Source organism: Lycium barbarum, chromosome 2 (genome assembly GCF_019175385.1).
Source record: "Lycium barbarum isolate Lr01 chromosome 2, ASM1917538v2, whole genome shotgun sequence".
Taxonomy (NCBI): domain Eukaryota; kingdom Viridiplantae; phylum Streptophyta; class Magnoliopsida; order Solanales; family Solanaceae; genus Lycium; species Lycium barbarum.
The window spans coordinates 136,706,833-136,720,019 of NC_083338.1; the positions used below are offsets into that span (position 1 = coordinate 136,706,833).

At 37.4% G+C, this 13,187-nt stretch overlaps 2 protein-coding genes and 1 long non-coding RNA gene across 3 annotated transcripts; 1 reads left to right on the forward strand and 2 right to left on the reverse strand.

The window, feature by feature from the left end:
* Positions 1-3,829: 3,829 nt before the first annotated feature.
* LOC132628983 (uncharacterized) lies at positions 3,830-4,366 on the reverse strand. The gene has a single exon (XM_060344733.1). It carries the CDS (start codon positions 4,364-4,366, stop codon positions 3,830-3,832), a length of 537 nt encoding a protein of 178 aa, XP_060200716.1.
* Positions 4,367-6,419: 2,053 nt separating this feature from the next.
* Positions 6,420-8,735, forward strand: LOC132628984 (uncharacterized). The gene is made up of 3 exons (XM_060344734.1): positions 6,420-6,799; positions 7,048-7,816; positions 7,980-8,735. The coding sequence occupies exons 1-3, from the start codon at positions 6,420-6,422 to the stop codon at positions 8,733-8,735; spliced, it is 1,905 nt and encodes a 634-aa protein (XP_060200717.1).
* Positions 8,736-9,219: 484 nt separating this feature from the next.
* LOC132622693 (uncharacterized) lies at positions 9,220-11,187 on the reverse strand. Its single transcript, XR_009575966.1, has 3 exons — positions 10,286-11,187; positions 9,830-10,177; positions 9,220-9,707 (listed from the first exon to the last, which is right to left on the reverse strand). It is a non-coding gene; the product is annotated as an uncharacterized LOC132622693 (long non-coding RNA).
* Positions 11,188-13,187: the final 2,000 nt, after the last annotated feature.

A 13,187-nucleotide genomic window follows, 5' to 3' on the forward strand; every position in this document is an offset into this window, starting at 1 on the left:
ACTGTTTCTGATTATAGGACTTATGCAAATAACTGGTTATACACTGACTGAGACTCATGTGATAACAATGCATAAGTCTATAAAGATTACGTGCTGAGTTCATGATGTTCAAAGTGACAACCATGAACGAATTCTGTAACTGCAACCCTAGAAGATAACAGTTCTATATCATATCATGAAACTAGGGCTAAACTATATTCTGAGTCAAATTGCGGACAAGTATCAAGAATGAGGCGTAGAGAGAATCATGAATATTCCCTAGCGTAGATAGTTAACCTCACATACCTTAATTCCAGCCTTTGAGCGTAATACAATGTTTGTCAACCCTTTCAACTTTGATCTATATCAATACAAGTCAAAAGGATTCTATATTAGCAATAATATTCATGCTTTGGTCATCTAAGCATTTTATCAAACACTTAGTGGGCATGAAGCTCCACAGTCTCCATTAATGGTGATTTCTTCACCCAATTCCCATTCTATTACTCCTAGGTGATTCTACAATCTTAATTAGATGTAATTAACATCATTCTCCATCACCCATATGAATACAACAATCCCAAGTCAACAATCCAAAAACCCTAGCATAGTTCATATAATTCTCTTTATCAAACCCAGTTACTATTCTCCCAAGAACTTATCAACACTTTAATCATCATGAAACATCATAAAACTTACCTTAGTTATTGTAGGAATAATCCTTGAGTTGAAATACTTCACTTGAACAAAACCCTAGTTCCACCTTCCATGGAATTTCTTGACTTGAATGGATTTGATGTGTTTCTCACACTTAGTTTTTGTGGATCTTTAGTTTCACTTGGATTCTTGAATATGAAGTGTTTGGATGGCTTTAGAGAACCCTTGAGTCGTGTAGGAGAAATGGGAATGAAAAAATGAGTTTGGGTCTCTTATTAATATCTTAAAATCTGACCCATCGGGCAATTCTACGCCCATTTTTACGGACCGTCAAACTGTTTGACAGACCGTCAAAATGGTCCGTAAAATTACCCAGCAAAAATTGAGTTTCTGTGACCATTTTACGCTGGCTTGAGTCAATTTGACGGACCGTATAATTGTTTTACGGACCGTCAAAATGAACCGTAAAACTGCCCAGCAAAATATGATTCTCTGTGACCATTTGACGGACCGTATAAATGTTTTACGGACCGTCAAAATGTTCTACGGGGGTTATGGTCGTTGGAAGTAAGACCTTCCATAAACTCACTTGCAAACATGCCCCGTAGAGTGGCTTCCAACTTTTCTTTGCCCAAAGACATTTATTATGAATTAATTGGTTTTCAAAACACTTCCTATAACCCTCATATTGGTTCCATTATATTATCATCTTATGAGTCAAACTTTCGTCCGTCGTTACGAGGTGTTACAGTCCTGTAAATCCGTACCTGCATCGTGAAATGCAGGCCCCCGGGCAATAAAAGGGGACGTCAGCACATTGAATGTACTGGTATGTAAAGTAACCGAAAGAAACAACATGGGACATGGAATAACATGATAAGAACTGAAACTGAAAACCTGGACATGAACATGAGCATGTGAACATACGTATATATATAACATAAGTAAAAACATGATAAGTAGGGAGAGCATTTCATAAACCGACACATGATATCACCACGTGGATACGTGGAGTCTGGTACCTCGCCGGACCAGCAGAGCCCCTATACCTTGCCAGGGTATAAGGTGGTAACGTGCCTGATGGATCCATTCAGTGTAAAATTAAGGTATCGTCCTAACTGGGCGGAGCGATCCTTGTCCTATGGTGGCTACATAGTTTCAGGCTATCTGAGCCTTCTCGGTAATTCGTGAAACTCCCAAAACATGAACATAATATAGTTGGCTAAGAAACCCATGACTTTCGTGAATTAACTTGTACTTGTCTTGTAATCATGATTTCACGAAATAGCTTATAAACATGGTTTCATGAAATAGCTTGTAAACATGTTCTTGATTTATGAGTAATACAATAGTTCATAATCATATATTTGTAATTGACTTGAAAACATGCTTGTAACTTGCAAAATAAAATCATACAGTTTCATATGAACATAATGAGAACACATGAGAAAGAATTCATGATGCATGGATTAAGCTAGGATTCCTAATATCAGTAATGGAAGATTAGGAATACAATAACAAACATAGATACAAAATTCATGTACATACATACATAATTACGGGCTACCAATATGTCGGGTTTAATGCCCTAGGATTTGAACTTCATAGATTTTACGAAACGGATCATGGGGAAGAACGTAGAGATTCCCACATGTGGATGGAAGTTCTACATACCTTAACTTCCTGCTTTTGAGCGTATCACAATGTCCTCCAATCCCTTCAACTTTAATCTATAGCAATACAGGTCATAGGGATTCTATATTAGCAACAATATCCATGCTTTGTTCATCTAAGTATTTTATCAAACACTTGGTGGGCATGAAGCTCCACAACCCTCATTAATGGTGTTTTCTTCACCAAATCCTCATTCTATTATTTCTAGCTAATTGTACAATCTCAATTAGATGTAATTAACATCATTCTTCATCACCCATATGAATACAACAATCCCAAGTCAACAATCCAACAACTCTAGCATAGTTCATATAATTCTCTTCATCAAACCCAATTATTATTCTCCCAAGAATTCATCAATTCACAATTATAAATGATTAGGGAGTAGAAACATTACCTTTTATGAGTAGTCACCACGAAATCAACATCCCCAAGCTCGATTTTTAGTTTAGAAGGACGGCAACAACTTGTACTACACTTTATCCTTCACGAACCTCGGGATTCGGGGCCTTCAACTTGGTTGATTCTCTACTTTCTCTCTCTAACTCTCCTCTCTCTCTCTCTCTCTCTCTCTCTCTCTCTCTCTCTCTCTCTCTCTCTCTCTCTCTCTAAAATATGAAAATGTGATGAAATGTGGCTACTAGGGTTAACATTTCCCTTAAATACCAAGGGGAAATGGGTTTGACCCAACTTGAAATCGGGTTGGGACCTTTCTGTCTTAAAACGTTCATATCTCCCTATCCCGATGTCACCTGTGAGCTCATGACCTATGGTTGGAAAGGTATTTCCATTATCTACAACTTTCGTTCTTTGAGTTTTCCCAAATTCCCAAAATTTTTATGATAATTAGCCACATGAAATGTTGTGTTTGCTTCCTTGCTTTGTCAATAGCATCAAGGTCTATGATTGTGAAAGAGGTCTGGCATTGTTTGCCTTTAATTTTTAGCAGTTGTCATTGAGGCTTACAGTGCTGTTGAACTTTGTACTTGAAGTTAAAGTCATATGATTAGATCTATCTGTTTGATTCGCCAGAAGTCCACATTCTTCAGGCAGATTTTGGTTGGCTAGGAGTTAGGACAGCTTACAAGATTGTGAAGATTTTTTTAGCAACAGCTCTCTCGATAAATGTCGTGAGAAATAGTTTAGTTTCTGTTGTCCCTTTGGCTTAGTAGAACCACCATTCTGGGGTTGGTTGAACAGGATATAAAGGACCAAACTAGTGAATTTTGCAGAAGTGTCTAGCAGTATTGGAATCAGAGTGTGTTTCTGTTGATTTAGGTTACAACTTTATAGTTTGTTAATCCTTCCTTTTGATGCCAGTGAGTGAAAAGGAAAAAAAAATAATCTTGTGTTACCTCTCAATCTTGACTTGTGTTTGATCTATTTTGATGACACAAAATACTATGACCAGTCAAACTAGTAAAATTGAAAGTACATTTTGATGAACCTGATAAATTCTTGCGAAATAAGTAATTGTTTGGCATGTGCTTTATTATTTGTGCATCATCAGATGGAAAAGCTACCTCGGAAGGAAAACCCTAAAACTGGAAAACCTATGATAGCAATATCCTCTGTTCAAACAAGATAGCAAGAGAAGAGCTAGCTCTTTCTCAAAGCTATGATCTCTTTTTCCTTCATCATCTAATTTTTTATACTCCTCTATTTCCTCTGATATAATCACACTCCTACAAAGTGGACAAGTTGCTTTTATATCCTTCTGCATTAGCCATTTCTCCAAGCAGTTTTCGTGGAATGTATGCTGGCAAGTTTCCAGCTTTCTCACCTTTTCTCCGTGCTTGAATTCTGATAAGCATATTGCACAATAAATTGAAGCTTGATCAAAGATCCCCACAAGCTTCTTTCTTCTAAACACAAATTTAGAGCTCTTCTTGTTTAACATTTCCTTATACTTGTAATTCGCGATCGCATATCTGCATGAGTTCCAGAAGACAATAGTTGCTAGTATCATGAACCTTAGCACTTGAAGAAGCCATGAACAGAACAAAATGGGATACACTTTATAGAAAAGAGAGAAACATCTAGTGAGAGCTGCCATTAAAATTGGCTGAGATACTATGTACAAGCAGAAACTATATACATATAATATTGTGGGAGCAACAAATATTGTCCAGTGATTATAATAACCTCTTCTTGGAAGGGAAGTCAGTATGTAGTGGTTAATTTGTTCATCTAACCTATTGACTATATTGATGAATCCAAATTTACCAAACGTACAAATGTTTTAGAAAACATTTCTAGGTTGAGTATTTTATTGGACATGAGGCAACTAACAGATGTTTAATGCAGTGTAATGTACTATAAATGTAAAATATTATAAAGTCAAAGTCAGATTGTTGCTTGGATGAATTGGCTTCATTCAATTTTTTCAAGAGATGAATATTATTGTGTAAGTATGTTGTTTATGGCTTTGTTTAGAAATGACATTGCGTAGTACAATTGGCCCTTTTACATTTTTAGGGATCTCATACAAAGTTCCAAGAGGACTTAAATATTTCAATGACGTGTACCATTTCATGAGTAATGTATTGGAGTAGTTCAAACGAAAAGCAATTAGTGCTACAAATATGTAACCTGCAAATAAGCTATCAACTTTAGTAGAGATTCAAAAAGTTGGTAATAAACCTCAGAAATGGTTTTCCATTTTCATTTTACATTAAGGCAATGTACATCATTTACAACAAAACTTGAACAAGAATCAACAAAATCTCTCTCTTTCATTATTACGAAATTAGTCATCAGTTTCTATCTTGAATTAGTGGTATAAAATAATCCATCCACTAACATATGGAAATTTCATAATTGAAAGGTTTGCTTAATGATAAAATATGCATCTAATTCATTAATAGGACCATTTCTGTACTAGAGACTTGTGTTATAAATTAATGTTTTATCACTTTGTGCAATTTGAGTTCCATAAGGCCGTAGAAAGAACTTTTTCCTGATTATATTCTATGTTTCCAGATTAATCATCTCTTGCTGCCACTTTGAGTATGTATGTTTGGCCAAAGAATTATGACGTTGATTTGCAACACTGGATTTCAACCTTTGTATTTCCTGGCCGTCCTCCACCCCACCCCACCCCCCTCCCCCGCGCCCCCACCTCCCTTTTTTTCTTTTTTCTTTTTTGGGTTTAATGATCTGATTTCTGATGCCCATTGAGTTGATTAATCCGAATTCGCGGAACGTAGGGCTAATTTAAGTAGATTTGGCACCAAATTGCTGCTGGAGCACCCCCTATCTAAAACATATATAGTTTTAAAACTATTTAAAGATTAGTCAGTTTTGGTAAACTTCGAATTGAACGTCTAATTTAGCTAGTTCAATGATTCGGGCTTGAAGTTGGGCCCTGCCAAAGTAGACTTCATATATGAAAGTTTGAAGTTTGAAAACCCAAAATTTAAATTTAGACCAGTATATTAGTAGAGCCCAACTTTGGACCTACATGTCTAAAGTTGATTCTAAGGAGGCTAAACTTTGTGAATTCAGGCTATTCTTTAAATAGGAATCCTAGAAGTGGTTGTTTCACTTGAGGGGGGATGATAAAATGGCTGCTGTTGAACTGAACGAAGAAGACAAGAAGAAGATGGCTGCTGTTGAATTGAACGAAGTAGACAAGAAGAAGACAACACAACAAATGGATTTCAGATATACAAACTAAGTCTGGGCATTTCTCATTCACGTTTGGGCCAAAAACAACATCTGGGCTGTTTTTATCTTAAAGGCCCATTTTATCTTAAAGGCCCTCTCAGCAGCCCACAGTTCAAATATACACCACAGTTCACATACACTATATCACACCCTACAAATTGCACTTGTATAGGACAAAAGTTTGTTACACATTATTTTTTACATTCCTTGTAATATTGATAATTTACAACATTAGTCCCTAGTTTAGCAATTATAAAATAACATAGCTTGTACACAGTTTAGACAGAGAAATATATTTCACAGGAGGAATTCCTAAGTTTGTCTCTTTTGCTCTTATTTTCTCTCAATTTCTTCATGGTATCAGAGCAGATCTGATCCGGATCTGTTTCTTTTCTTTCTTTTATCATCTGTTTTTTTATCTTCTCTTCCAAATCAGCAGTATGACAGGAAACATTGGAACTACTGAACAGTCCAGTATAGGGATTGAAAAAACACCTTCTGATGTTGTTCCAATCAATCATCCTTATTATTTAAATGCTTCGGATTCACCTGGAATGAATCTTTTGAATGTTAGCTTTGATGGGACTAGTTATGGAAATTGGAAGAGAGGAATACTCATTTCACTCTCTGCCAAAAACAAACTATGCTTTATAAATGATAAATCAGAAATTCCCAAAGAGGACTCAACTCTGTTTGATCAGTGGAGAAGATGCAACGACATGGTCATTGCATGGTTGCTCAATTCCCTTAGCAAGGATATTGCTGAAAGCTTGATTTACTCCTTGACAGCCTCATATCTGTGGAATGAGTTGGAGGAAAGGTATGGTCAGCCAAATGGATCCAAACTATTTCAACTTCAAAGGGAATTAAACAATATCACACAAGGCACAAGTGATATTGCAAGTTATTTTAATAAACTAAAAAAATTATGGGACCAATTGAGAGTTCTTAATATTTTTATGGTGTGTAGTTGTGATTGTAAGTGTGGAGCAAAAGAGCATAATCACAAAATGAACGAGGATATTAAGCTCATTCAATTCTTAATGGGTTTGAATGAGGCATACTCAGCTGTGAGAGCAAATATTTTGATGATGAACCACTTCCATCTGTTGGTCAGGCCTATTCCATTTTACTAAACCAAGAATCACAAAGAGAGGTACATTCTGGGAATCTAGTGGGAACAGATTCCACTGCTTTTAGTGTGAACAAGTGGAATGATAGGAGAAGCTTCAACACAAAGAAAGAATCTACACAAATCTCCTATCCAGATTCTTCCCATCCTAGGAATTCCCAAAACACTAACCAAGGAAACAACTTATTTTGCACTTACTGCAAGAAAACAAACCACACCATCAGTAATTGCTACAAGTTAATAGGTTATCCAGAAGGCTACAAATTTACAAACAAGCCAAAGAAGCCTATGGGAAATGCTAGGGTCAATGCAGTCAATGCAGCAGAGGAAATTAGTGGAGCTAATGTTCTCAGTTTCCAGAGAAATAACATTGAAATTCCTGAAGGACAAGCCTCTAAAGTGAAAGGAATGAACAAACATTCTGCATTCAACATCAACAATTTCTCAAAAGAGCAGTGCCAGCAACTAATTGACATGTTCACTTCAGTACAAAATGGAACTGGTTCCCAGGAACAACACACTGCAAACATGGCTGGTATATCTAAATTTTTTGCAGCCTATACTTCTTCTATCAAAAGGTTTCAGACAAGCCCCTGGATAATTGATACTGGGGCTTCACACCACATGACTTTTGATAAATCCCTATTTCATTCTTTTAAATTACTCCCTCATCCTGTTTCTGTAACTTTGCCTAACTCTTATAAGGTAAATGTTCATTATACAGGTGACATTGTTTTATCAGAACACATTGCTCTAACTAATGTGTTTTATGTCCCTTCTTTTAAACATAATTTATTTTCTGTCAGCCAATTTATTGAAGAAACTGAGCTTGAAATCATTTTTTTCTAAAAAGGGGTGTTTCATACAGGGCCATACAATTCAGAGGAAGCAGATTTTTGGTGAAGCTGTTGGAGGCCTGTTCCTGCTGAAAGGTCACACATCTGCAACCATGTCTACATCCAGCCTCCTTCACCCTTTAGAGAACAAAGTTATTAATTCTAGTTCTTTTAGTTCTGTTTCTCCTGTAGGTTCTAAGGTTCAATCTGTTCCTACCATACCCAGTTCTTGTTCAAACTTTTGTAATCCTTCTTTCATGAATGAAATGAATTGCAATTCACAGAATTTTGTTTCTAACAAACTTTGGCACTTTCGACTTGGACATCTGCCTTACATTTCTATGCAAAAGATACTTGGTGATTCTATGCAACAACCTAAAATATTTGATTTTCCTTGTGACATTTGCCCCATGGCAAGGCAAACCAAGTTGCCTTTCCCAAACAGTAGAATTTCATCACAAGCATGTTTTGACATGATACACATAGACACATGGGGACCCTATAAGACTCAAACCTATAAGGGAGAAAAGTACTTCCTGACCATTGCTGATGATTTTTCTAGAACAACTTGGACCTATTTACTGTCTAGCAAGTCTAATGCCTTTCCAGTTCTTAAGTCCTACTTGGCATATGTAGAAAGGCAGTTTGGGAAGAAAGTTAAGGTGGTAAGATCTGATAATGCATATGAACTAGGTTCAGGACATTTGCCTAGTGATTTTTTTCTCTACACAAGGTATTATCCATCAAACCACATGTGTGGCCACCCCTCAACAAAATGGGGTGGCTGAGAGGAAGCACAGACACCTTCTTGAAGTATGTAGGGCACTTATGTACCAGTCTCATTTGAAACCGAGGTATTGGGGGGAGGCTTTACTCACAGCTACCCACATTATAAACTTACTCCCTACCAAAGTGCTACACAACATGACACCCTATGAAAAACTCTTTCAAAAAGCACCTTCCTATTCCCATTTGAAAACATTTGGTTGTCTTTGTTTTGTATCAACTCTATCTGCGAATAGAGACAAGATGAGTCCTAGGGCCATTCCTGGAGTGTTTTTGGGTTATCCTTTTGGAAAAAAGGGATACAAAGTCCTTAATCTCATTAACAAACAGGTCATAGTGAGTAGAGATGTAAGATTTCATGAGTCAATTTTCCCATTTGCACACGATGTTCCTATGTCTCAGCTTTTTCCCGGATCCTTCAAAATGGATGTAGGTGCTGAACCTAGTAGCATACATGAGTCTGGTCTTTCTCCTATTCCTCCACCTACTACAAGTCTTTCATCTACACCACACTCTGATCTTCCATCTTCTCCTCCCTCTCACACACCTCACAGTACTTCCCCTCAACCAAGTGTATCACCACAGTCTTTACCTAGCCCATATAATTCTTCTTCTAATATCATGTCTGCACCTATTCCTAATGTGCATGTGTTGCCAGCAGAAGCAGGCCTGCGCAGAACAACCAGAAGGTCTGTTTTTCCCTCTCACTTATCTGATTTTATATGTGATACTGCTCTTTCAGTTATTTCTCCTACTTTTTCTATTCCTCCTCTACATTCTTTTTCTTTTGCTTGCTTAAGCACACAAAATCAACAACTTTTGCATTCCATTGAACAAATCAGAGAACCCCACACTTACCAAGAGGCAGCTTCTGATCCTGGTTGGTCTCTTGCAATGGCCAATGAGCTCAGTGCTTTGATTTCCAACTCTACTTGGGAAGAAGTGATTCTTCCACCAGAGAAAAAACCTTTACCCTGCAAATGGGTTTATAAGGTAAAGCTTAAGTCAAATGGTGATTTGGAAAGGCTAAAGGCTCGTCTAGTTGTGCGAGGTGACATACAACGTGAAGGTATTGATTACACAGAGACGTACTCACCTGTTGTAAAGATGACCACCATACGATGCATTCTTGCTATTGCTGTAAAGAAATCTTGGCCTCTCTACCAGCTCGATGTGAATAACGCCTTTTTACATGGCGACTTGGACGAGGAAGTCTATATGCGATTTCTGCCGGGACTTTCTCCACCTTCTCCATCACATGTTTGCCGATTGCGCAAATCCCTTTATGGGCTCAAACAGGCTTCACGCCAATGGTATTCGAAGTTGTCATCAGCACTGGGTACACGAGGCTTCAGTCCCTCTTTGAATGACTACTCCCTTTTCCACAAATCATCTCCAGATTCTGTCACTATCCTTGCGGTATACGTTGACGACATTCTTCTCACTGGAAACAATCAACCGGAAATTAGTGATTTAAAGTGTTTTCTTGATGATGAGTTTCGCATAAAAGATTTGGGTATGGCAAGTTATTTTTTGGGTATGGAAATTGTACCTCTTCCAGATGGACTGATCGTGACACAAAGAAAATTTGCCATGGACTTGCTTAAGGAATACCCAGATCTTCCTTCCCGCCTTGCTTCTACTCCTATGGATCCCACTGTCAAAATCTCCATTGATTCCGGTGAACCTTTACCAGATCCAACTGTATATCGGCGTCTACTGGGTCAGCTCAATTTCCTTACACATACTCGTCCTGACCTTGCCTTCGCCGTTCAATCTCTCAGCCAATACATGCAACGACCTTGTTCTGGACACCTTCAAGCAGCTTTTCACACCCTTCGATACTTGCGAAAAGATCCAAGTTTGGGTTTTTTTATGAACACTGACCCATCGCTTCAAGTTCTGGGTTTTTGTGACGCCGATTGGGCCTCGTGTCCCGATTCTCGCCGTTCCGTCAGTGGGTATTACATCAGCCTTGGCAATTCTCCGGTGTCTTGGAAATCCAAGAAAAAACCGGTGGTCTCTCTTTCTTCCGCTGAATCTGAGTATCGATCTATGCGACGACTCGTCGGAGAAATCTCTTGGTTGGTTCGCCTTCTTTCAGATCTTGCAGTTTCTCCTTCCCTTCCAGTTTCCCTTCATTGTGATAACAGATCCGCCATACACATAGCAAAAAATCCCGTTTTTCACGAACGAACCAAGCATATCGAGCTTGACTGCCATTTCGTTCGTGAAAAGCTACTTGGTGGACTTATTTCCCTTTCTTCCATACCATCCTCCTCACAAATCGCTGATATTTTCACCAAGGCTTTGGCTGGTCCTCTTCATAAACATTTTTTGAGCAAGTTGGGTATCCGATCAACGGACACCAACTTGAGGGGGGATGATAAAATGGCTGCTGTTGAACTGAACGAAGAAGACAAGAAGAAGATGGCTGCTGTTGAATTGAACGAAGTAGACAAGAAGAAGACAACACAACAAATGGATTTCAGATATACAAACTAAGTCTGGGCATTTCTCATTCACGTTTGGGCCAAAAACAACATCTGGGCTGTTTTTATCTTAAAGGCCCATTTTATCTTAAAGGCCCCCTCAGCAGCCCACAGTTCAAATATACACCACAGTTCACATACACTATATCACACCCTACAAATTGCACTTGTATAGGACAAAAGTTTGTTACACATTAATTTTTACATTCCTTGTAATATTGATAATTTACAACATTAGTCCCTAGTTTAGCAATTATAAAATAACATAGCTTGTACACAGTTTAGACAGAGAAATATATTTCACAGGAGGAATTCCTAAGTTTGTCTCTTTTGCTCTTATTTTCTCTCAATTTCTTCAACTTCGCCCGAAGAGCTCCTTAAAAGGAATTTCTCCATTCTCAAGATTGAGTCCAAGAACTGATATTTCTCAACCTTAAGAAAGATAGATGGTCAGCTCCTTATTCTAGTAGAAAGTTCATGAGGAATGACAAAAGACAGACCAAAATAGTGGACTTCGTAAGAGAATATTGGAGTCAAGTTGATTGAAGAGTGAAGGTGAATTTGGCCGAAACTATAGCCAAGTTACTTGCCTAAGAAATTCAGAAAAAAAAAAAAAAAACATTTTCAATCACCACAAAAACTTTTGCTTCTTTGAAATGTCAATTATCTAGTGGTTTTAAGTTGAAATTAAACTTTATTGTTTGTTAGGCCCTTGACATACGATTTGAAAATCTTGGATTTACGTTCAATGGTATCATACCCCAACTTTCATTTCTTTATTTTTTTCTTGGTTAAGATGGAAACATTTCCGTGTGTTAATCTAACTTTTGATGAGTGATAATATGACATTGACAACACTGAAAGCCTCAATCACACCTGCTAAAAGCAATTTGAGGTAAACAAAAAATGCTGACATGTTTCTTCCAAGATTTAAATCCAAAAAGGGAACCTTGTCGCAACCATACACCTTGATGTGATTGACAAAGCAAGGTAGCAAAGCATAACATTTCTTGAGGCTAATTATTAAATGTGCTTGTAGATCTCTTCATCATAATAGGTCCAGGAGACCAAGAGTTGGAATTAGAAAATCTCAAAGAAAGTGCACATCATGTGAAATGTAACAAAGAAATGCTTCAAGAGAAACCAAGCTACCATAACATGTTGGTATGCCATAAGAGTAAAGTTCAAAAGATAGTATTTAGCTTCGTAGAGAAGTTTGCAAGTATGAATGTTGGAGGAGCAAGATAGCAAGGGTCTCACACAAACTAGAACTTTGCATCGAAGTCTAACAGCCTTTTAAGAATCATAGTTATCTATCTCCGTTTGTGCATTAGTGCTTCTATTTATATGTGAGTGCTCCCTCATTTGCTATTTAATTAGATGCTACTGATTCACAATTACCAGTTTCAAAAAGAAAAAGAAAGAAAAAAGAAAAAGAAGATGCTACTAACTCATACATGAGTACTTTGCAATATAGTAAAGCATTTGTTGCTTTTTTTTTTTTTTAAATAAACTTTTTGTTTACTCTTTTTTGAAAGGAGAATATACTTATCACCAAATAAAAAAGAACAGAGCGTCCCTTCATTTCAGGAATTGAATTGCACAGACAAATTGTTAGTATTACAACTTTATTGATTAAATTGGTTGCTGCCTATAATGGTAGTGTTTACTTCTGTCTAACCTAAGTCTCTTTTGGTGGAAAGTGACTTTTTCTCTTCAGTACTCAAATAAAGAGAAACTGGTTATGTCATTATCATGCGCATGGAGGGACGGGAAAAATTGTGCTAAACATGTTCTCTTCCAGTTGCTAGAACACGCTACATTCGATGGGAGGTGCCACAAGTAGCAGCAGAAGTAATTGTTCATTCTACCCTTAATTAAGCTACCAATGTTTTGTGATGGGGTATCATGTCAAAGTACTTAATGCGTCTTCTTCAACTCCATTGCTTGCCTATGACCCGC

Excerpts from the sequence above, each read along its gene's own strand:
- LOC132628984 (XM_060344734.1), top strand. The coding sequence starts at position 6,420 with ATGACAGGAAACATTGGAACTACTGAACAGTCCAGTATAGGGATTGAA. Across the intron at positions 6,800-7,047 it reads TGGAATGAGTTGGAGGAAAG|CTGTGAGAGCAAATATTTTG; the intron begins GTATGGTCAGCC and ends AGGCATACTCAG. Across the intron at positions 7,817-7,979 it reads CTTTGCCTAACTCTTATAAG|GGCCATACAATTCAGAGGAA; the intron begins GTAAATGTTCAT and ends TGTTTCATACAG.
- LOC132628983 (XM_060344733.1), bottom strand. The coding sequence starts at position 4,366 with ATGGCAGCTCTCACTAGATGTTTCTCTCTTTTCTATAAAGTGTATCCC.